Consider the following 24189-nt stretch of genomic DNA (forward strand, 5'->3'; position numbering starts at 1 on the left):
GGGCTCTCTTCCCGTGGGCGCCGCCATTTTGTGAAGAGCTGCCTCAAGCGGTCCTTGGCATGGGGTCCGCTGCTGCAGCTTCCTTGGCCCGAGGTTGCGGGTAGCAATAAGGCAGGTGCGCTGGAACGGCTGCTTGGGGTCTTTAAATGGTTGAATTAAAATGACCTCCTCCAGGGAATCCTCAGCTGACACTTACGTAAGGGATGTGCGCAACTGCTGCGCTCAGCCAAGGAAACCTTTCTGCTCATGCTGTACTCAATTTGCCTATCTTTGCCTTGGCTGCTCCTGCCGCTAGAGTATACAAATTTAAACTGACTCACTCACCTCTGCCAAGCGTGGTGAGAGGGAGACCCCTAGTTTTTGAGTCATTCGAGGACTGTTGATGACTCTCCCGGAATGATCGAGCTTCCGTTTTTAATCGGATACCGGTCACTTACAGTACTAGGCTGATGTTGAACATTTCTGCAGGTATTATTACGTTAAAAAGCGGAGATATCTCCGCCTGGATACTGTCGCTAGAAATTTCTGCAACGTTTGATATAGAAATTATACAAGCATTTATAGCATTTTTTTAAAAAGCTGGTATGTACTCCTAAAAGGTTTTGCTACAATATGTCGAAGACACTTCTCACCAAGCATCTTATTACATCACTTTCTCGTTTTCAATATGAAACTGCAATCGAACTGAAAAATCGTGGATTTTGACTTAATTTCCTGAAGAAATACAATCTAAATTTTAAAGGGAATATTGGTATCTTTGTTGGATCCTTGGTGCTCTCTAAGCTTTGTTTTCTTGATGTTTTATTACCCAAACAGCAGCACTCTTCGTTACCTAGTTTGGGTAATGAAACATTTGCAAGAAAACAAGCTCAGATACCACCAAGGACCCCTCATGTCACCCCTAAGCTACAAATATTCTCATTTATTATGGTATCTTTGCCCAGATCTCCTGAGTTCACAAACTACTGGAATCAGTTTTTAAACCAAATTGTAGTTGGTGGCATCACATTGCCATCATGTGACGTTTCATGTCATTTTTTTCCCCTTCAAGGAGCTGGGGTAGGAGTGGCCTGCACGTGATGCAACCAGCCCATGGGCTGCCAGTTTGACATCCCTACTCAGAACAAAAACATTCTTCAATTCCATACATACAGTTTAAGAATTCTAATTTGAGCCACTATTGTGATTGTTTTCCCCTTATTTCCCCTTGATTCTTAAGATCAATTATGCCATTCCTATATATTGCTACAATGAAGTCAGTGAAGTAATTGAAACTGAATCCTAGGCAGTTGTGTATAAGATTAAAACTTTGGTTTACATGCTTTTCCTTCTTTTCCAATCACTTACTCATTCTGAAAAACAAATTCCCTCCTTATTGTATATAATCAGACACTATTATAATTGCTATAAATCAAGGCGAGACACTTATAGCCTTCTTAAAGTTGAGTCCAAGCCAATATGGCCATAGCAAGGGGTGCTAGGAGATGTGGTTTAGCAGCATCCAGAGACAGACAGACAGACAGAACAAAAAAGAGTACATCCCTGCTATAATTCCTCCGACACTTATCTTTTATGGCTCCTAAATCTCTTCTGCTTATATAGAACATGATTAGGTATGCAACATTCAAGATGCACAGCATGTTTGGATTAAGAAACCTTGAGTTTTGATTATACTTTTTAGCAATAATATCTATATGATTACTGGACACTCCCTGCACACACACACATACAATATAATTATCATTTATAGCATGAATTACCTCAACAAATATTGTCTAAGGGAATCTGCCTTCTACAGTACTCTACAATATTTCAAGGATTCAGAGTGTTTAATCTTTTTACCTCCATTGCAAGAGGTAGAACTGCAGAACATATTTCCTTAATATGAATTAGTATTCCCTGCCTGGATGAGATTTAAATTGATAGGCTTCATCATTATGCTATATTTATCACATGTGTTTGGTTTAATATATAGAAAATTTTTAAATATATTTTGTAACTTTTTAATTTTAGGGAGTCTCAAGAAATCACATTTTATTAAACTTTTTAATATCTCTTATGATTCACTCTTAATTCTAGGAGTCAGAATTATCCAATGATTACTTTAGATTATTTGCAGAAATAGATGGGAATATGCATTATAAATAACTTCACTAAAAATGTACCTTTATCTAAAATTTCTAAAATCTATTAAAGGATATTACTATTTAAAGAAACACAGTGGCTATATTTATTCAAAAATACATAGTCTTTCTCTTCCCCTCCTCTTCTTTTTTATCTTTCAGTTAAGTATTCCATCTGGTTAAAGTTTGAAAGAATGGAACGTTTCCTCTGCCCCTAACCCTGGAACAACCGGTAGTAGCCCTTCCTCTCTCCTACCTTTTCTCTTTCCGCCCGGCTTTGTGTGAAGTTTGCGGCACATTGCAGATGAGCCCTTAGCCGCGAGAGAAGCCTATTGTTCCCCGCCAGGAACTGCTCGTTGGCAAGCCTGGCTTTTGCCATTTCGAAGCTGCTTTTTGCAGTGCCTCGGCTGACCGCCGGGGTTCGCTGTGTTGCGCTCTCGCCTAGGCAGCAGCACGGCTGCCTCAGATCTTTTTGTCTGAAGAGAAGTGAATCTTACTGCTGCCGCCGCCGCCGCCGCCGCCGCTGTACAGTGTGTATATATGTGCGCGCGCGCGCGCGAGACTGTATGTGAGAGAGCAAGGGAGAGGGGAGATTTCATGGATTCGCGTCTGTAATACACATACACTGTCAGTACCTCACTCCAGCCTCACCAACCCCCACCCTACCACAATACTAACCCAATTCATTGTGTGATCCAGCAGCACCATGTTGAGTCTCATGTGCGAGCTGGCTTGGTTGGGTTTGTGGTGTTGAGAGCAGCAGGCAGGCGGCGGCGGCGGCGGCGGCGGCGGCAGCAAGAATTACCGAGAGGTGCCCCTCTCCCTCCCTGTGCGTTGTGTGGAGACAGGACTTGCAATTTACCACTCTTCGGCTTCTCTTATTCCTTTTAAACTTTTCTTTCTTTCTTTTCTTTTTTTAACAAGCCCATCTCCATGGCTGATCCCCGGCCGAGTACAGGAACCTGGATCTCTTAAAGGCAAGGAGGAGCCGCGGATTGTTGTTTTTCTATTGGCTTTTTTTAAGGAGACAAAACCCAAATTTTTTAAATCCGAGGGGGGAAAATGGCAAACTCGGCCGGTAAAAACCAACCAGACCATCGGAGAAAAGGACTCGCTTTTCTGGACGAGCTGCGGCAGTTTCACCACAGCAGAGGGTAAGGAAAATGGGGAGATGGAAGGGGATGGTGGTGTGGGAGGCTGTTTAAACCGACCGATTTTTAACTTCCAGCCTCTGCCCTGAAGGACGAAGCGGCCCCCTGCGAGGGGAGAAAAGGGGGGGCAGAGTTGATAAGTTGTTTGTCTCTCTCTCTCTCTCTCTCTCGCCAGGTCTCCTTTTAAGAAGATCCCTGTGGTGGGTGGAAGGGAGCTGGATCTTCACGCTTTCTACACCCGAGTCACCACTTTAGGCGGATTTGGGAAGGTGAGTGGAAGTTTTCTTGTGGCTTTTCCTCCCACTAACCTCTCGAAACTCTCTTTCGACCCTGGGGGGAAAGGCGGTCGGCGGGGGGTCGGGATCGGTCGTTCTTCAAGCCGGCTTGGGAAGGAGGGAAGTGGAAGAAGGAAGCAGGCAAGGTAGGTTGGCGGCTCGGCCTTGTTGAGGAAGAGCTGAAAAGGGGGGATTCAGGGATGTCGAAGGCAGCTTCTCGTGTCCCCTTTCCCTCTGCCCTCGATATTTGGCTCGTTCCCTCCTTTTCTGGGGAGAAGGCGAGTGGAGGAGGTTGTGTTTAGAGGCAGTTTCTTCCGCTTGTGTGTGTGTGTGTGTGTGTGTGTGCGCGCGCCTCGCACAGAGTCTGAGCGCAGTTTTAGTGGAACTCAAAATTAGCGGGCATGTTTAACATCGATAATCGGCACGGAGCTTGGGCTAGGAAATGATCCTCGCTGCCGTGGGGGGGACTTGGCGCTGCCCTCGGAGCCCCTTCCGGGGAGAAATAACAAAAGGGGCAGCCAAGACGATGTGTAATCAAATAGCCATCTTTAGGCTTCAAGACTAGGGACAGAAATGTAGGCCTCAAAAGAAAGGCCTCTGTATCTGTCGAGCTTGCGGAGGGGGGAGACTCAGCGGGACGATTTTCCTGCACCCTCAGTTGGTGGGGTCGGACCCCACCGAGACTTCCTTGGCTCATTTTCAACTTCTTTGGGTTTTAACGGACCGCGGGAGGATTTAAAAGCAGGCAACAGAGGAACTCCCGATTGGTTATTGTCCAGGTAGCTAAGACAAAAACAAACCTCTCCACAGAATAAAATCCGTTCACCTTCTCACTCCATAAAAGAAATGTAAAACACAAGGGGAAGAGCAATATTGTATCGCTGGTGACTGTCAGTAAGAATAGAAAATCCAGATCCTATCATTTTTTTAAATCTTTATCATATTTGTTTGTTTCATGGCAGCCCTTTTGATGGCAATCAAAGACGGTTGCGTGTCTGTGTGTGGATTTCTGCATCTCTGTGTGTTATTTTTGACAGGTATCTGAGAAGAATCAGTGGGGAGAAATAGTGGAAGCATTTAACTTTCCCAGAAGTTGTTCTAATGCTGCCTTCGCTTTAAAACAGTATTACTTGCGGTAAGTGCCATCAGGTCTCTTGAAGCAGTGGCATTAAGCTTTGAACAATATTTCAATTTATGCAAAATAAAAAAAAATAACTTCACTTTCTAAAACATATTAAAATTGTGTTCTCTTGCCAGCTGAAAGGCTTTTATGTTTGAAGTTTTTGAATTGCCTACTATTTCTACCAGCATTAAAGTTCAGGCGCACAGGGTGCACAAATAGTTGATGTGAGCTTTTTATTAATACGAATTAATATTTTAATTGCTTTCCTAAGAAAATATAAAGTAGTGGGTTTTAAAAATTTCATTTTAATAAGGAAGTGGCATTCTTGCTCTTTGGAGAGTGATATTATTTTAAAGACTGTATGTACACATTGTTATCAAGAGTATTGCTGGTCAGATGTTGGTTTAGTTGCACATAAATATAGATTTAAAAAAAACATTCAAATGATTTTTGAAATGATTTTTAAATATTCAGTTGCAATCCTAGTCAATTGGTCTTGTACCCTTTAGAGACTTCATTTAAAAAAAATAGAATTGTCATGGTGATTTTCTTGTTTTTTTCGAAAGACTGAAAATATATTTACAAATTACATGGTAGTTTATACTGGAAGATGTGTTAACTGTACTTTAGTTTAGAAATCCAGTTCTATGAATTGTGACCATTGTTTTAAAAAAGAGTTTGGGAGTTTGTAACATAAATATGAGATATTATCTCACACCTCTGTCAATATAAGAAGCAGCTGCAGTCTTTTATGATATGCAGATTCTAATAATTTGAAATCTGCTGAAAATTATTCTGATTGAGAAAATGCAATTCTATTGGTATAGTTGTTTTGGTTGTCCTAGATTGACTTCCAGTTGGAAGCTGCAGAGTTCACAGCCATAGTATAGAGTTATTGAATTATCAGAAAGTCTGGAAATTCTTCTGTAGAATTTCTTAGGTGTGCACATATATAGTTTTTGTGTATTTACTTTTTGCAGTTTTGTACTTTTATTTCTAAATAGTCTAAATAACAAGATTAAAGAATCCATAATTTTTAAAATATATTTTATTAATAAATAGAGCCACATGATTTATATTAGAGATTGAACATTAAGATGCCTTTTTAGGAGTTTCAAACCTAGAACAAAATTGAACCATTTCAATTGCAATTTTATACCCAATTGTCTAAACTGAGATAATAAGCATCCTTGAATTGAGAGTTCATTTGTTTGTCTTTTCTTTAATCTGGGTGTTCATTTTGTATTTTCTTCTCTCTAAAACATTGTTTGAAAATTCAGTTTTGTACTGTGGTCTTTTAATAGATCTAGCTTAAAATATTTGGTCCTAGTATTTTCTTAGTGGTTTTTTATGTATTAGGAATATATCAAGAACATATCTGAATGTTGTAATATTCAAACAATAATTTTGAATGAGTTTTTTTGTTTCAGATTCTTCTTTATTCAAAGCAGACATATCCACTGAATTTTCATATAGTATGATAGTGAAGCGTACTATTAGATCAATATTAGAAAATAAAAGTCGCTTTTAATATTGTTCTTTGCAAGAGTATAATGAAACTTCAGAGCTCCTGAATGGAGAAAGCTTGAAGAGTGAGAAATATTATTCATGGATTTATTTAATAAATTTAACAATATTTTAAACCTTTTGAGGAAGAACTTGAACAATCTTTATTTTCACGTGTTTGAATAATTGTAGTAATATAAACTTCATATTGTTGATACGTGTTGTAGTGTGATCAACCTAGATTCTAAAGCTTACTTTTCCCATCTCAATTCCTAATCACATATTTTATTGATTAGGGGTTTACTTGTATTATATAAATCTAAGTTTTCAAGTTAGAGAGATGTACAGTGGCTTCCTTTCACCTAATTCTCAGGTAAACAATTGTGCTTTATTTTACAAAAGGATCTTTGTGGTTGTAAAGTGCTTTTCAGAAAGAGACACACTATTAAACTGAACATATTTACATGATTTTATTTATTTTTAAACTTATGTCCTCTTTCTTCAATGACTCAGTGTAACTTAAATGAGAATCTTCTCATTTTATATTGGCAAGACGAGCTCCGTGCAATATATTAGACTGAGAAAAAACATTTTCCCAAAGTTATCTGGTGTTCTTTCATGCTTTAGGTAGATAAGGGACTTCATTGACTTAGTCTCATGATGGTGAACCTATGGCATATGTGCCAGAGGTGGTATGCAGAGCGCCCTCTGTGGGCACGCATGCCATTGCCAGCTATTCTTCTGATTCCCGGCATGCACATGCACGCTGGCCAGCTGGTCTTCAGGTTTCGGGCACTCTGGCATATGCGCATGTGCGAGCACATTCCGGTTTGAGCACTTGGTGCCGAAAAGGTTTGCCATCACTGACGTAGTCCAATACCTTAACTATCATATCACACTGGCTGTCTTTCAAGATAGTGGGTTTTGCTACTACTAAGTGTCGAAGATAAATATACTTAACATCTGCAAGCCACAGGGCAAAAATATCAAATTTATAATGAAGAGTATTATATAATGCTAGCCACATTACTTATAAGCATTTTTTATTTCTCTTCACATCCCATTTTTGTTCATTGTTCATCTAAGGGTAGTGCAGTGAATGAATGATATAACAAAAATGCTTTTTGTTAGTGCACCTAATCCTTCTTTTGATGGACCTCTATAAGATATTAGCATGGCTATTGATACATGTTTTTAAAGTACTGTATGATGTTAGAAGTATGACTAGCATTCTAGATGCTTGGAATGTTTTGGTGTGATGTAAATTTCCCCATAGAAGCATAGACTAGAAGAAGTGAAAATATCAGAATGAAACTAGTCAAGGTTGGAATATTCTTTTCATTTGCAATATCCATCAACCATTGATCAAATGTTTTATGAACAAATTACATATTCTATATATTCATGTCTTGGGTACCTTTTAATATCGTGTTATATAGTTAAAAGTATGTCAAATTAATATTTATGGTAGATTAGGATTATAGCCAGCATGATTCAATAAGGGAATACTAACTTTGAAGCTTATTTATCAAATTTATATTTTATTGAACTGTTGGATCAAATGTAATTGTTCTAAACAAGCTGGTGTATTTAAAATAGAGTTTCATAGTTGTTGACTTGTTGTTGATTAGTTATTTTTTATGACTGCCATTTCCATTCCTTTAATCTTAGAAGTATTTTCAATATGTGCTATACCTCTTAAGTAAAAAAATATTAGAATTGTTTCAGAAAGATATTCTGCTATTTTAGTGGCTTAAGACATGCTATGGAACTGAGATCATTTATGAGAGGACTAAATTAATATTTTTCTGTTTATCAGCAACCTGAGGGATTTAGTTTAGTTTATTGTCATTGCACCTTGTACAATGAAATTAAATGCCATCTTCAGTGTACATTATAACTATAAAAATACACATACACATCCTTCACATTCTATACAATTGAATTGAAAACCCGATATTGCATAATAAGTGAGCAAATAAGCAATGATAAAATGGCTGGTATCTCTAATCTCTACTTGACTTGTATTTCCCATTCCAAATAATAGAACATACAAATACCATGAGTATTTTAAAATTTGTGAATGGCTTTAGCAGTCTATATGTTATGCTTTGATAAATGAAGGAATGACATTCTTGGTTCTGGAGTGCTGGGGAAATAATTTGTGTAGGCAGTAAGCAATTTTTACAGCTGGTTCTAAAACAAATTGAAATATAATGAAGGTTATTTAATTAGTAATAATACTCAAGGTTTCTCCCCTTAGGACCTAAAGTGGTCATGGACCAGAAGCCAGATGTTCGCTGTGATAGTCCCTCTGCTTTGGAATACATTACCCCAGAAAGGTGCCTAGTCCCATCATTGCTGACATTTTATAGAGCTGTGAAAACATTTTTTTTCAATCAGGTTTTCAAAGCTTAATGGTGGTTGAGCTGTGTCTGTTCCTTTTATGTTTTCGCAGGAGGTATTTTATTTTGCATTGGGAGGGTTTTATTATATTGATTGTTTTTATATTTTTGAACACCGCTAATCTGGTTATATGGCCACTATAGAAATACTTTTCAAGGGGCATACAGGCTCAGTGGTTAAAGACACCGAACTTGTCAGTTGGAAAACTGACAGCCCGGGTTGGAAACAGTGCGGTGAGCTCCAGTTACTTCTGCCAGCTGGTGCCCACCTAGCAGTTTGAAAGCATGCAAATGGGAATAGAAATGCCCACTTCGGAGGGAAGGTAACAGCTTTCTCCAGACAATGCTGGATCCCTCGCCTAAGAAACAGAGACCTTTACTTTAGAAATACTTTTAATATTTTTTTAAAAAATAGCACGTATGTAGTACATAATATGTTTAGAGGTGCTAGTGGGACCAAGGGACTTTTCTAGATCAAGGCAACATACAGAATATTGAAAAACAGAGTATGCCTGACATAAGAAGGCATAGTCTAACCAGATTTTAGAAATTTGGAGAAAAAGGAAACTTGAGTGCCTTAAGATGTCTGATATTTTGATTAAAAGTTTAATCAGAACACTTATTACTCAAAGGAAAGTTCTGTGGTATTTCAAACTGTATATTGGCTTTGAAAATGATACAAAACCCAGTGTTTAAGATGACAAAACTTTTGTATACTATAGTCCTTGTTACATATTAAACTTGGATGTAACAATACAAACAATATGGGTTATTTTTACATTTTAATGGGGAATACTTTAACACAAGAGTCATCTCAAAATAATGTTTTATATCAGAGTTTACTGTCCCCCCCCCTAGTTAATCTGCCACCAAATTACTTAGGGTAAGCATATTGAGATTTTTGGTAGAAAGCAAATTATTAAAGTACTGTATTAACCATTATTTTTGTTGGTATTCCTGATTAGTTTATGTTTGTGTGTGTGTGTGTGTGTGTGTGTGTGTGTGTGAGAGAGAGAGAGAGAGAGAGAGAGAGAATGATACATCCTTTTTCTCAAACAGGAATTGGTCCATTAAAGTGAACTTTGCTTTATGCAGCTTATGTAGTAATTTATTAGTTACTTTGTAAAGTGTCACAAAATTCTTTAGGTTTTTGATCAGACATATTTACTCCTAGATATGTTCAGACATATTCTATATATCTTCTGCTAACTTTTGCTTGCATTAGGCATGTTAGATTATATGGATTAGGCTTCTCTATTTAGCTATATTGGGCTACTGTTTCTAGTATCTCTGCAAGTATGGTCTTCATTTTAAACTACAATTTAAATTAAACTGCAATTTAAATAACTTTCTCACTGCTAAGAAAAAGATTTTACAGATTCTTCACTTTGTTGCCACAGCGTTGGTGTCCCACAAACACTTTGGTTGTTAGTGACAAGTAGTTTTAAGATGAGTAGATATTGCTAGTTGATCCTGATAGTTCATCTATAAATTTTGTAAAATGATACTTCTCCTAAAAAGATGGATTCGTAGATATGTTGCAGTACTTTTTGCCTGTATTTTACAGGTTAAAAAGTACAATTTTATTTGTATATGTTTTCTAAGGCAGAGGTGGTTCCTATATTATGATTCTGGCCTGATGAATTTTGTTTACTTGGATAATTGAATATCAAAAATGCTTGTGTAAAAATATTTGTCAATATTATTGAGTTCTGAATAGATATAGACCATGACTTGGGTATACATGTATTATGAATAATAACTGATGATGTAAAGGTAATTGTTAATTGTCCTTCTATATAGACCAACTAGGAAGTATTGTATAGAATAGATGCAACCAAAGTTGACCGACATCGAGCAGTAGATAATTTAAGAATATTACTAATTCCTTATTATTGGTTCAAAAGAGTAATATGTTACCAGAAGCACCTGTAGTATACTGATGGAGTTAAATTGAAGTTGTGTAAACAGAGTTCACACAAAATGGACCTAAATATGTTTAATATTGCTGTGTACTTACAAATACAATGTCCTTTGATTTAAAATAGAAGAAACATGGAAATTCTGAAGTACATTTCATCTAGGGCTGATATTAATTAATATCCTACTGTCCATAATACTTGGGATGTTTATATACAGTATATCACAGAAGTGAGTACACCCCCTCAATGTTTTGTAAATATTTTAAGTATATCTTTTCATGTGACAGCACTGAAGAAATGGCACTTGGCTACAATGTAAAGTGAGTATACAGCTTGTATAACAGTGTAAACATGCTGTCCCCTCAAAATAATGCAACACATAGCCATTAATGTGTAAACTGCTGGCAAGTGAATACACTCCTAAGTGATAATTGGGCCCAAAGTGTTAATATTTTGTGTGGCCACCATTATTTTCCAGCACTGCCTTAACCCTCTTGGACATAGAGCTCACCAGAGCTTCACAGGTTGCCACTGGAGTCCTCTTCCACTCCTCCATGACGATGTCACGGAGCTGGTGGATGTTAGAGACCTTGCACACCCCCACCTTCCATTTCAGGATGCCCCACAGATGCTCAATAGAGTTTAGGTCTGGAGACATGCTTGGCCAGTTCATCACCTTTACCCTCAGCATCTTTAGCAAGGCAGTGGTCGTTTTGGAGGTGTGTTTGGGGTCATCATATTGGAGTACTGCCCTGCGGTCCAGTTTCGAACGGGAGGGGATCATGTTCTGCTTCAGTATGTCACAGAACATGTTGGCATTAAAGATTCCTTCAATGAACTGTAGCTCCTCAATGTCGGCAGCACTCATGCAGCCCCAGACCGTGACATTCCCACCACCATGTAGGCAAACACACTTGTCTTTGTACTCCGCCACAACGCTTGACACCATCCGAACCAAATAATTTTATCTGGGTTTCAGCGGACCACAGGACATGGTCCCAGAAATCCATGTCCTTAGTCTGCTTGTCTGTAGCAAACCGTTTGCAGGCTTTCTTGTGCATCATCTTTAGAAGAGGCTTCCTTTTGGGACAACAGTCCTGCAGACCAATTTGATGCAGCGTGCACCGTATGGTCTGAGCACTGACAGGCTGACCCCCACCGCCACCCCTTCAACCTCTTGCAGTAATGCTGGCAGCACTCTTACATCTATTTCCCAAAGCCAATCTCCTGATATGATGCTGAGCACGAGCATTCAACTTCTTTGGTTGACCATGGCAAGGCCTGTTCTGTGTGGAACCTGTCCTGTTAAACTGCTGTATGGTCTTGGCCAGTGTGCTGCAGCTCAGTTTCAGGGTCTTGGAAATTTTCTTACAGCCTAGGCCATCTTTATGTACATCAGCAATTTGTTTTTTCAGCTCCTCAGAGTTCATTGCCATAAGGTGCCATGTTGAACTTCCAGTGACCAGTATATGAGAGAGAGTGATAACACCAAATTTAACACACCTGCTCCCCCTTCACACCTGAGACCTTGTAACACTAACAAGTCACATGACATTGGGGAGGGAAAATGGCTACTTGGGCCCCATTTGGACATTATCACTTAGATGTGTATTCACTTTTGTTGCCAGCAGTTTAGACATTGTCTGTGTGTTGCGTTATTTTGAGGGGACAGCACATTTACACTGTCATACAAGCAGTATACTCACTACTTTACATTGTAGCCAAGTGCCATTTCTTCAGTGTTGTCATATGAAAAGTTATACTTAAATATTTACAAAATGTGAGGGGATGTACTCAACTTCTGTGATGTACTGTATAATTCTACATCCATAATTACTAAACTAGATTTCCATGGAAGTTATTTTTAAAAAGTTAAGTTTGTTGTCAAAAAACTGGTGTCTTTTTAAAAGTTTATTTTGACAATAGTTACAAGAATAAAATTTTACAGAATGAATGTCTTAATAAATCTGCTCAAAAATGAATGGCTAAACAATTCAACTAAAGTATTTTAACTTTAAAATAGTTCATCTTAGATACTTTCTATATTTTTATCCATTCCTGCATCCAACAACTTACTTGACAAATAGATACTTTCAGAAAGTTATCAGTAAATTGTAATAATACTTATATGTAAAGTTAAGAAAAAACAGCTGATTAAAATAAGTCAACATAGCAGTTTTGCCAAGCAATCATTCCTATAGTATATGTAGTACGTGGCATTGGTAAACATGATGATGTGTCAGGGACAGAAAAAATAAATTAGTCCACATGTGTCAATGAGAAAATATTTTCATGTCATCCAGGCCAGTTAAATACATATACTATATTGACACTACAATCACTCTCATGGCAAAAATTTATTCAGAAAAAGAGAATTCCCCATTCAAGATGCAAAGTTATAAATCTCCACATAGTTTACTAATAATACTGCTACTGTAACATGCAAAAAATAATTGTCAGTATAGCAGAGGCATTGTAGACCTCTTTGTTGTACTAATAAAACAAAAATATAATAGAGTTGGAAGGGACTTTGGAGGTCTTCTACTCAAACCCCCTGCTTAGGCAAGAAACCCAATAATTTCAGACAAATGGTTGTCCAATCTCTTCTTGAAAACCTCCAGTGTTGGAGCACCTACAACTTCTGAAGGCAAGCTGTTCAATTTGGTTAATTGTTCTAACTGTCAGGAAATTTCTCTTTAATTCTAGGTTGGCTGTCTCCTTTATTAGTTTCCATCCATTGCTTCTTGCCTGCGTTCAAGTACATTGGAGAATAGGTTGACCTACTATTATGCAGGCTTCCCGGGACAAGGACTTATAGGCAGGGGTGGGATACGACAGGGTTAACTACCGGTTCGGGATTTACGAACTTCCCTGCACGCTGTGGGCCGCACGCCTGTAAATCATCATCAGCATGCTATGTACAGAGAAGCAGCCTTTGAAACAGCCCTCTTTTCCTGCTTTTTTAACTGCAGCTGTGCCTCGTTCATCAGCTGAAGTTGAAAAATCAGGAAATAAAGATCAGGTAACAGCCCAGGTGGGCGAAAACATCAGCAGACATAGAAACCGGTTCTATGTCTGCTGCTCTTCAGAGCTACCGGTTCTACAGAGGTGGACAGAACTGGTAGAAACCCACCCCTTGCTGATAGATTAATGATAGAGCAAAGCCACCTGACAGAAAAGCCAGAAGAGGAGCTAGGAATCATAGTCAGATTCCAGAAGTTGGAAATAGCTCTGTTAAGACATCACAAAAGATGAAAAACGAGAGTTTGTATGTTTCAGGCAAATAGTGCAATATATGGTGTTCATTGGATATTGTGGTAGAGATAGTAAACACACTATACTGCAAATTCTACAGAGCAACATTCACTGTTCAACAGCAGAGTGAGTACCTTTTCTCATTTCAACTCAGTAGACCTAGCCATAATCTTGAGAATGAAGAGGGTTGTATCAACTGTATGGGACATGCAGATGGCTGTAAAATTAAATTCTGATATGTTTGATTTGTAGGACAGGAAGAAAAAATCTCCTTGGTGCATGGTCAAGGAAGAACAGTATGGTCCATTTTATTTTTATATAACCCCAATTACATTTACATTGACTGACCCCTGTAGTCATACCTATTACTAGGCCAGTTGGTTATCTGAGATTTCTGATTGTATAATATCCCACTTTGTCCATACCTATCTATATTCGAGATGTTAGAAACCTACTCATAACTTTTATTGGAAATTGGGTAGCAAAAGAGAGCAGATGTGACAGACAAATTAGACGTATATAAATATTTATTTTATAGATATATTACCTAAATGATCAATGTAACTGAAAATAGCACACAGTGTCAAAGTAGACAAATTCCTGTCCCTTCCAACTTTTCTTTGGAACATGTTGCAGAAAGAGTAATATTGAAATTGTAAGGAGAATGAATTATATCAGCTGCTGCACAGAGGTCTGTAACCTTAGATTCTCAATAAATACTTGAGAATTAGGGCTTGAAAACTACCAGTGACGCTTTTCCAATGTACTTACATTAGCCTCTTTTTGCTAAAGAGAGTATAATGACTAAAAGACTCCTCTCTCTTTTGAGAGTTGCAGCAAAACTCTGCTTAATTTCATGTAGCTGGGCTGTAATCCTGAAAAACAGAACTAAATATAATGGCACAAAGCCACTTTTCTGCATGGTATTGTACTTAACTTTGTATTATTTAAGTGAGAATACCAAAAGAAATTGTTAACTGATACAATTGTCTAAAATAGTTTTCATATATTGCCGGGAGCAAAGAAATACAAAAAAAGAAATGGGAAAAATTTATAGCAGTCATATTCCAATTATACCTTCTATTTTTTTGCTTCTTTCTTGTGGGATCTTATGTTTGCACTTAGTTGAAAAATGAAATTTGAGAATAGAGATATGATAGAGAGGTTCAGATATGAACGGATATATGTTGGCAATATGCGTATCCTATATTTCTTTTGAGAACAAACTTGTACAGAGTACTTTTGCATCATGATTTCTATCTCTCCCTGTTTTAACATGAGAGATACAGCTTCTTCCTGCATGCCATATCAAGTTGGGGTGTGCTCAGACAGAAGTTTAAGTACTAATGAGAATATGCTATGACTAAGTATAGAGTCATTTGTTGTCCTGTATTCTGTTACAGTGATGTGTACATGCAAATATCTCCATTGGATTTAATAAAGTAATTTTAACTTGGAACATGTTTTTTGTTGGCATAACTTTTTAACAATAGAGCTTCAAGGGACTTCAAAGTTAGGCTGTGTTTCCATTGACACGTTAATTCTGATCTCTTCAAAGGTCCTTACACCAACTTTGAAAATTTGCTGTACTCCTTTATTGAGACTCAATACAAATACAAAGTGTAATACATTGCACTTGTAGTCTTGAAATTTCTTAGCCATTAATCAGTTTTGAACAATGTGTCTTTTACAGATAAATAATTACAGGTTAATATGATTCTGAACATTAATATTTTAAAGAACTTTGAATGGCAAAACCTAGTTAAGCTTGTCAGCAGAATATCCAAATTGGAATGCTGTTTCTATGTATAAAAATAATAACCTATTTTCAATTTTACAGCAGGCTGGAATTTGATGAAACTATCAAACCAAATATTTTGTTTACTTTATTTACATTATTTTATGCAAATGATTTTAATTTTGTTGCCTATTTTGTGAATATAAGAAATCATCTAACTGTGGCACTTTTATTTCAGCAATTGCATTATAAGTATAAGAGAATGGTTTCAGTTTTATGTAAAAGTATATTAATTTTAATACATTGCTTTGAACTTCCTGGGATATAACAGTTTCATAATTTGTGCATCTGAAATAATCAAAAGGTAAATTCTAATAGCCATTCATAATTTTGCTCCTCACTATGGTGATATCAGCACCCAAAACAGCAGTTAATGTAGTTACTTTGGATTGCATTATAGGTTAAGTGCTTAACGTTATGAATTAGTTTAATAAAATGAATTCCAAATATTTTTCTATGGATATTATAGAATAGGTTAAAACATTTGAAGAGAGTTTATTTGTATGAGAGTTACATTATTATTTCTTTTCTTTTAAACTGTTGCTTCACCCTTGTTGGCAAGGGTGAAGAGTTGGTAAATAACATATAGCCTGGTTCTTTTTTAAATTATATGCTTTGGTAGGAATAGTACCAGCTGGTGTTTCTTTGGATTGGTCCTCCTTCAAATTAATACTCTGTTTTTTGGTTACCTTGCATCTGCGCAGAAATTTTCTGTGTTTCCTTTGAATCATTCTTTTGTAGAACCACATGTTTTATATATTCCATTTGTGTCAATTTGATAGCCCAGATTTTTGCAGTATGGTAATTATCACAATTCTGACAGATTATGGGATAGAATGTAATAGGTTTACATCCTGTTTTTTTTAAATGGCTAGGGGAAATCTTAGTGCTCAGATCCCTTTAAGATTCAACAAACTGCAAGTTGAAGGTGAAAATGATTATTCTTCTCTCCAAAATAATTTTATATGGAGTTTCTTTATTTTCTCCAAATACCAAATGAAGAATGCTGGTGACTGCTTTGCTGTAAAATGCAAAAATATTTGGGGAGAGGCATGGGATTAGAATAGTATGATTGCAGTTGATGGAATATATACACAGAGCTTTTTTTATCACCACCCATCTTCTAGAGTAGATGTATTCCTGAATATGTTAGATTTTTACTGCTGTTCCCTTTAAAAATAACTAAAGTGGACAAATGGGGCTACTTTTTATAATTATAAAAATTTTATAATTATAGAAGAAATTATTGAAAGCAAAGAAATGCAAATGACTATTGTATAAACCTGCTTCTGGAAAATATCTTGATGAACATTCTCAATCATCTAGGTTGGGGAGGAAACCCCTGGGGTTGGTGTGGCATGAGTTGATACATGCTTTGCTTTGACTGAAGAAACTGCCTGAGTAGTGAAAGGTCTCAAACTAACATTAAAAAATTATCCCAGTTGCAATGATTCAATTCAACTTTAGACGGTTTCTGGAAAGTACTGATGTATTTGAAGATTAAACTGAGATTAAATCTGGATGGGATGGAATGCATTTTATTTTATTTTTATTTCTTATTTTATGAATTAAAGAGTTTTCTTTTTTATGCCTTACCCATGCAACTTTTGCATTTTCTCATCTCCATCCAGTCTGATTCTCTCCTATCTCCTCTCTTCTAACTTCAGCTACCCTCTTTTAATTTAGCATCATTCTACTATAGTCTTCTTTTTGGTTAATGCCCCTATACACAGCTTTGTTTGATGTGCACATTTATTGCAAAAAACACATCTCCAGGATTTATCTAGCAATTCTGTTAGACATTGCATAGGAATTTTCTCTTATGTTGAAGGGGGGGAGGAATACAGGAAAAAGTTTTAAAGTCAGAATTGTCCATCTTTAAGGTAAATCTGGTGGCAACGAGTTTCTCAAAAGCTGCACCTCCAGGGAGGCAGGACCTACTAGATTGGTCTACCTCCGTCAACTAATGGACCCAGATAGGTTCCAAAAGGAGCTGGGGGTTATAACTGCAGATCTACTGTGAATTCCAGCTGAGCTCTTAGTCACTGTGTGGAATAGGAAGGTGACTGAGGCTCTGGATATGATTGCACCCTTGCGACCTCTCCTCACCCATAGACCTCTCTTTGCCCCATGGTATACAGAAGAATTGAGAGAGATGAAACATATGAGGAAATGTCTAGAGAGCCGCTGGTGAAAGACAGGAGATGAACTTGATCAAACATGGGTAAGAGCTGCTACTAAGGCCTACCTTGTGGCAATTCGTGCGGAGAAGTGTAAATGCTTCACACTAATTGCGTCTGCAGATAATTGTCCAGTGACCCTCTTTAAGGTGAGCCTCCTCCTCCTGGGGAAGGAGGAGATTGAGGTCCACCTGAAGGGGCACCCTGAGGAATTTGCAGATTTTCTGGAAGACAAAAATCGCTCGACTTAGTTCCTAATTAGACGCCGGAGTGGTTGCTGGTCTGGTGGAAGCTCCTGAGGCAGGTTTTTGCCCTATTATGTGGGAATGGTTTGACCCTATTGCTCCTGGGGAAGTGGACAGGATTCTAGGGAGTATGCACGCAAGCACCTGTGTTTTAGACCCATGTCCCTCCTGGCTTGTGAAAGCTTCCCAGGAGGTGACAGGCGGGTAGACTCTGGTGGTGATTAATATTTCCCTACAGGAGGGGATGGTGCCCCAGCACATTGAGGAGGCTGTGGTCCGCTCTCTTATTAAGAAGCCATTGCTGGATTCCACCCAGTTGGATAATTTCCAACCTGTCTCCAATCTTCCCTTTTTGGGGAAGGTTGTTGAGAAGGTGGTCGTGCAGCAGCTCCAGAGGTTTCTGGATGAAACGGATTATCTCGACCCCTACCAGACAGGATTCAGGCCTGGATTTGGGACAGAAACAGCATTGGTTGCACTTTGGCAGGAGTGGGATGGGAGATAGTGCATCCACTCTTGTTCTACTTGACCTCTTAGCGGCTTTCGATACCATTGACCATGGGATTCTCCTGAGGTGGCTTCAGGGGATGGGAGTGAGAAGCCTTGTGCTGTCCTGGTTCACTTCCTTCCTCTGTGGCCACTCTCAGTCAGTGTTGATAGGAGGGGAGAGATCCAGCCCTTGCCCACTGCTTTATGGGGTTCTGCAAGGCTCGGTACTCTCTCTGCTCCTGTTCAGCATTTATATGAAGATGCTGGGTGAGATCATCCATCACCATGGACTGAGGTATCACCAATATTCAGTCTGTATGTCTTGGCCCGTGGTGAGTTAAGTCTTGCTGTGTCCTCCCTCTCACAGTGCGTGAAGGCTGTTAGGGACTGGATGGAGAGCAACGGGTTGAAACTAAATCCTTGCAAGACCAAGTGGCTCTGGGTTTGGGGTTCGTTAGCTCAGGGAGAATTGCCACTTTTGGTCTTGGATGGGGTGGCACTACTTCAAACAGACGCTGTGTGTAATCTAGAGGTTTTCCTGGACTCACGACTCCTGCTCGAAGAGGTGGCAGTCATGGCCAGGAGGACTTTTGCGCAACTGTGGGTTGTACACCCTTTCCTGGACCAACAGTCCCTACGCGCAGTCACTCGTGCCTTGGTCATTTCCCGTCTTGGTTATTGCAACACACACTACATGGGGCTGCCCTTGAAGAACATCTGGAAGCTCCGGTTGGTGCAAAATGCAGCAGCCCGTATGGTTTTGTGCAGACCCTGGTGTGCTCATGTTTCACCTCTCCTTTGGGAGCTGCATTGGTTGCCGATTTTCTTCCGTGTGCAATTCAAGGTGCTGGTTGTCACCTTTGAAGCCCTTCATGGCTTGGGATCAGGTTATCTGAGGGACCGTCTCTTGCCCGTCACATTTGCCCAACTCATCAGAGCGGGGAGGCAGAGAATGTTGTGGGTCCCATCCCTAAGGGAGATACACCTGGTGGGACTCAGAAGAAGGGCCTTCTACGTGGTAGCTCCCTCTCTCTGGAACATCATTCCCCCAAAGATTAGAATTGACCTCCTCTCTAATACTCTTCCAGAAGGCACTGAAGACCTGGTTCTGCCAGCGGGCCTGGAGAACCCAGAGCGTATGGAGCCCATCAACTGGCTCATGTGATCTGCTGTCGTTGGGGCCGGGGGGTGGGAGTTGGGGGGTGATTTTTTTCACCAGATTGTGTTCTTTATTAATTTATTTGATTCTTTTTGTTATTTTTATTGTTTTTTTATTTTAAATATGGTTTTACATTGTGTAAGCCGCCTTGAGTCGCCATGGGCAAACAGGCAGCAACATAAATTCAATAAATATGAGACATGGAAATTTATTGCAATAAAAGAAAGTGAACAGTTATAAAGCTTGTGTACAAGGGCTGTATAGCCAAAGCAAATATTTTTGCTTTCATTTAGAAACATTTTTAAAACTTGGTTTTATACTATAATGGTACTTTTTATTTTAGGTGTTTTGGACATTTATATTTTGGAAATTATCTAAAACATAAATGACTATTATGGATTAAATTATTTTTTTCTAGTATTACTGTACTATTTTAAAGTATATTTTTATTGTTGGTTTATTGTATAAGAAATGAATATGAGTAATATATGATTGCTATAAAACCATATACACACGTGGTGGCTCAGTGGCTAAGAGGCTGAGCTTGTCCATCAGAAAGGTTTGAATCCCCAGTGCCGCGTAACAAAGTGAGCTCCCGTTACTTGCCCCAGCTTCTGCCAACCTAGCAGTTCGAAAGTATGTAAAAATTCAAGTAGAAAAATAGGGACCACTTTAGTGGGAAGGTAACAGCGTTCTGTGTGCCTTCAGCATTTAGTTATGCTGGCCACATGATCATGGAATCGTCATCAGACAACGCTGGCTCTTCGGCTTAGAAACGAAGATGAGCACCACCCCCTAGAGTCGGGAACGACTAGCACATATGTGCAAGGGGAACCTTTACCTCCACACACATACACATACATATACACATATACATACATATACACACACATACCTGTGTATGCATGTATGGGTAGTCCTCAACTTAGAATAGTTCGTTTAATAACCATTCGAAGATACAACAGCACTGAAAAAAGTGAAGTATGAAAGTTTTTTACATTTATGAATGTTGTAGCATCCTTACGGTCAAGTGATCAAAATTCAGATGGTTGACAACAGACTTATATTTATGATGGCTGCAGGATCCTGGGGTCATATCCAGTGGTAGGCTTCAAGTAATTTAATAACCGGTTCACCTAGTCACAAGATCTCCAACCTTAAACACACATTTTGGACCCGTTCCCCACAGAAAAAAACAACACTGGGAGCGACAAAACCTGGATGGGCGTGGCCAACTTGATATCACTCCCACCCAGTCACATGGCCCCATAACTATGCCTACCCATCCACAAAACACTTTTCTCTCTCTCTGTATCTTTCTTTCCCTCTCCCCCTCTCTCTGTATCTTTCCCTCTCCCCTCTGTCTCTCTCCCCTGTCTCCCCCTCTCTCTGTATCTCTCCCACTCTCTCGCTCTTCCCCCTCCCCTCTCTATCTCTCTCCCCCTCTCTTATCTCCCTATGTCTATCTCTCCCCTTCTCTCTGCATCTCTCTCCCCTCCCCTCTTTTCACCTCTCCCCCTCTCGTATCTCTCTGTTTCTCTTTGCGCCTCTCACTCTCTACTTCTTCTCTCTGTATCTCTCTCTTCCCCTCTTCGTATCTCTCTCTCCCTCTCTTCCCATTTCTCCTCTGTCTCTCTTTCCCCTCCTCTCCCCTCTCTCTCTATCTCTGTGTGTCTCCCTCTCTCTGTATCTTACTCCCTATCTTCCCCTCTCTCTGTATCTATGTCTCTCCCTGTGTCTCCCCTTCTCTCTCTCCCCCTCTCCCTGTATCTGTGTGTGTGCATGTGTATTCCCCTTTTTCTCCTCTCTCTCTCTTGGAAAGCCTAGGGTGAGCCAAGCCGGCATACTGTCCTTGGGGCACTTCGCTACTCCTTTTATTTCTTCTTTTTGGAAGTCTGGGCAGGCTAAGGAACGAGCACGAGCCTCAGCAGAGGCTTCTTCTCTCGCGATCCCCTGGCCAGCTGGCTAGGCATCTTTCCTGAGCTTTGGCCAAGCCTGACTGCTTGTTTGAGGAGGGTCTCCCTGCTCATGTGCACCCTCCTGGCCCTGCCACAGCCAGCCAGGGGGTTGCCAGGGGAGAAGGAGAGGGGGAGGAGGCAGGGCTCTGCCATGGCTGGTTGCTCGTTCCTTAGCCAGCCCAGATTTCCAAAAAGAATAAATAAAAGGAGTAGCAAAGTGCTCCAAGGAGAGCTTGTCAGCTTGGCCCAGCCTTGGCTTTCCGAGAGAGAGTGGGCAGGGGGAGATACACACACAGATATAGAGAGGGGGAGAGGGAGACATAGAGAGATACAGAGAGGGGAAGATATGGAGAGTGGGAGTGAGACGGAGACACACAGAGAGAGATACAGAGAAAGGAGAGGGGAAGAGAGAGAGATACAGAGAGGTGAGAGATACAGAGAGGGGGGAGAGAGATACAGAGAGAAGGAGAGAGAGGGTGGGAGATAGAGAATGAGAGGGGGGAGAGAGACATAGATATGAGAGAGACATAAGAGAGAAGCTCCAGCACGAATGAGGCGCTGAAGAATCAAGCCCGACCACTTCTCCATCCCCCGCCCTTACCTTCTTAGGCCGGGCAAGGGAAGGGAGGGAAAGGGTGAGGGGCAGCCAGTGATGGGACAGGTAGCTGCAGCAGAAGGCCCAAAGAGCCGCATGCAGCTCTGCAGCGGTGGGTTGCTGACACCCTAGTGACTGGTTGGTTGGCCATGGCTTGGGGTCATGCGACTGAACATGGCCAACTTGACATCACTCATGGCAAGGTGGGGGCGGCGCAGGCGGGCTAATGCAGAGACAGGGCAATTTCCTACGTACCATTCCGAACCCCTTCCCTGCCCCTTGGGCTGACAAAAGCCCATTCAAAGATTGTGACTGGTGCATGCTGGCAAAAGGAGGTTAAGGGGAAAAAAAGAGAAGGGCTGATGGTAAAACTCTGTTTTCCGCCTCTATTGGGCTGCCTGCACCACGCCCGATCAGGATGGGGATGTGGGGGGGAAAAGCAAAAAGCTCACTGTCCATACGTACTCACCAACAGAATGGAGAATCTCTCTTCCAGTTCACTGATTTGAGTGTTGGGAGATTGAGGAGTAGATTATGCACCCAGAACTCCGTGTGCTGCAGCCAACCATCAGCCAATTTTCTTCCAGAGCTCATACAAGGAATCCTGGAGGAGCTTAGCAGCAGCATATTACATGCTTTTCACTCCAAGCAGCCCTGGAAAATGCATGGCTGGGGCAGAGCGGTCCTCCTTAACAAGCTCCAAACCGTTGTTCTAAGTCTGGATTCCCTGCACAAATGTTGGAAGAAAGGGTGGGCAGGCTTCTCCAAGGCCAGTCGATTGTGAGGGCAGGCTTCTCCAAGGCCAGTCGTAGAAGGAAACAGTGAATGTGCCTTTCTTTCCCGAGGAAAAAGCCCAAGCCTGCCAGGCACTCCTAGCCAGCCTTCCGGAGACTGGGTGCAACCAGCTCTGTGTTGTTCAGAAAGCCCAGCAGGCAAGGCTTCTGGGTCCAACAAAGGGGCTGCGGGTGGGACTTCCTGTTAGGAATATAAGTCACCTAACAGGTATTTGGGTTAGAAATATATTAACCAGGATAAACATTTTAGTACTATATCTTTAAGGGAATGCAAGAGCATGCAATTGGGTGTGGGTTCTCAAACAGCCATAAGATGGAGCCAGAAACCTGGATTGTTTTAGTCTTAATCTCACAAGAGAGAGTGTCTGAGTGAGTATCTCTGTTTCCTTCTGTTGGAAAGTATTGCCGTTGCTCCATTTCTTCTAATTGACTGATATTACTGGATTTAATGTAAGTCTGTTACTGAAGTGCTTTTTGACACTGGACTTTGATATTTGGATTATCCCTGGATGAAAACTGACTGATTTTACCTGTGAATGACTTTGGACTGCTTATTTTGGACTTTGCTTAAACATTTCTGGAAGTAAAAACCTACATTTACTGTACAGTGTATCTGTGTGCTCTGTGTGTATTATTCCAACACTATTCTCTATAAGTCTCCCTGTATGCGCTCATTTTCCTAATGGGGAATTACCTCAACACTTCCCCTCTCTTTTGGGGGGAGATTTTCAAAAAAAGGCGGGGAACTTAAAGCAAGATGCAAGCTGCAGCCTTGCCCACCCCAGCTGGCAACTCTGGGCTGGGCAGGTGTTTGGTTTTGCCAGCTGGCTGCGACCATGACTTTACCTTCCTCCCACAGCTGGTGGCAGAGGGGAAGGTGAGTCAAAGCTGAGCTGTCATCGTTCAGCTCCCCCCCACCCCACATCTCGCCCTCTGCCTGGATTCTCCGCAGCTGCTGGGCCTCACCTGTCTGCAGGTGGGGGCAACCAGGGAGCACAAGGCTATGTGGCCTGCATCACAACTCTGCCAGCCACCCCTGCCCCTCCATCACCCTACAGCCCATGCACTTTGGATGAATGTGGGCCACCGCTGTGAGAATGGTGCAAGCCCCATGGGCTGGAACGTAAGGCTGATGGGGAAGGAAGATTTGCTCCAGACTTGCTGCATTCAGCCGAAGGGCCACCTCGGTGGTGGTGGTGGGGACATGGCAA

General features: G+C 40.4%; 2 protein-coding genes and 1 pseudogene across 5 annotated transcripts in view; all 3 read left to right on the forward strand.

Annotated features, from left to right (window-relative positions):
- Positions 1-5: 5 nt before the first annotated feature.
- ARID2 (AT-rich interaction domain 2) overlaps positions 6-24189 on the forward strand; it is a 196013-nt gene continuing 171829 nt past the window's right edge. The window contains exons 1-5 of one of the 4 annotated variants that reach the window (XM_026667817.2): positions 6-115; positions 2286-2355; positions 3048-3277; positions 3450-3543; positions 4587-4684. In XM_026667817.2, the coding sequence (XP_026523602.1) occupies positions 3186-3277; positions 3450-3543; positions 4587-4684 (284 nt within the window). In that variant the 5' untranslated portion in view covers positions 6-115; positions 2286-2355; positions 3048-3185. Of the gene's footprint in view, positions 116-2285; positions 2356-2380; positions 3278-3449; positions 3544-4586; positions 4685-24189 lie in introns of those variants that run through there. The other 3 variants (XM_026667818.2, XM_087967923.1, XM_026667816.2) reach the window with 3 other exon arrangements.
- LOC148130162 (uncharacterized) lies at positions 17584-18488 on the forward strand (annotated as a pseudogene).
- Positions 18733-19637, forward strand: LOC148130163 (uncharacterized). Its single transcript, XM_087969063.1, has 2 exons — positions 18733-18739; positions 18931-19637. Exons 1-2 carry the CDS (start codon positions 18733-18735, stop codon positions 19635-19637), a joined length of 714 nt encoding a protein of 237 aa, XP_087825189.1.

This window comes from Notechis scutatus, chromosome 6, assembly GCF_049901735.1.
Source record: "Notechis scutatus isolate UNSWTSFEM ecotype Mainland chromosome 6, rNotScu1.2, whole genome shotgun sequence".
Lineage (NCBI taxonomy): Eukaryota > Metazoa > Chordata > Lepidosauria > Squamata > Elapidae > Notechis > Notechis scutatus.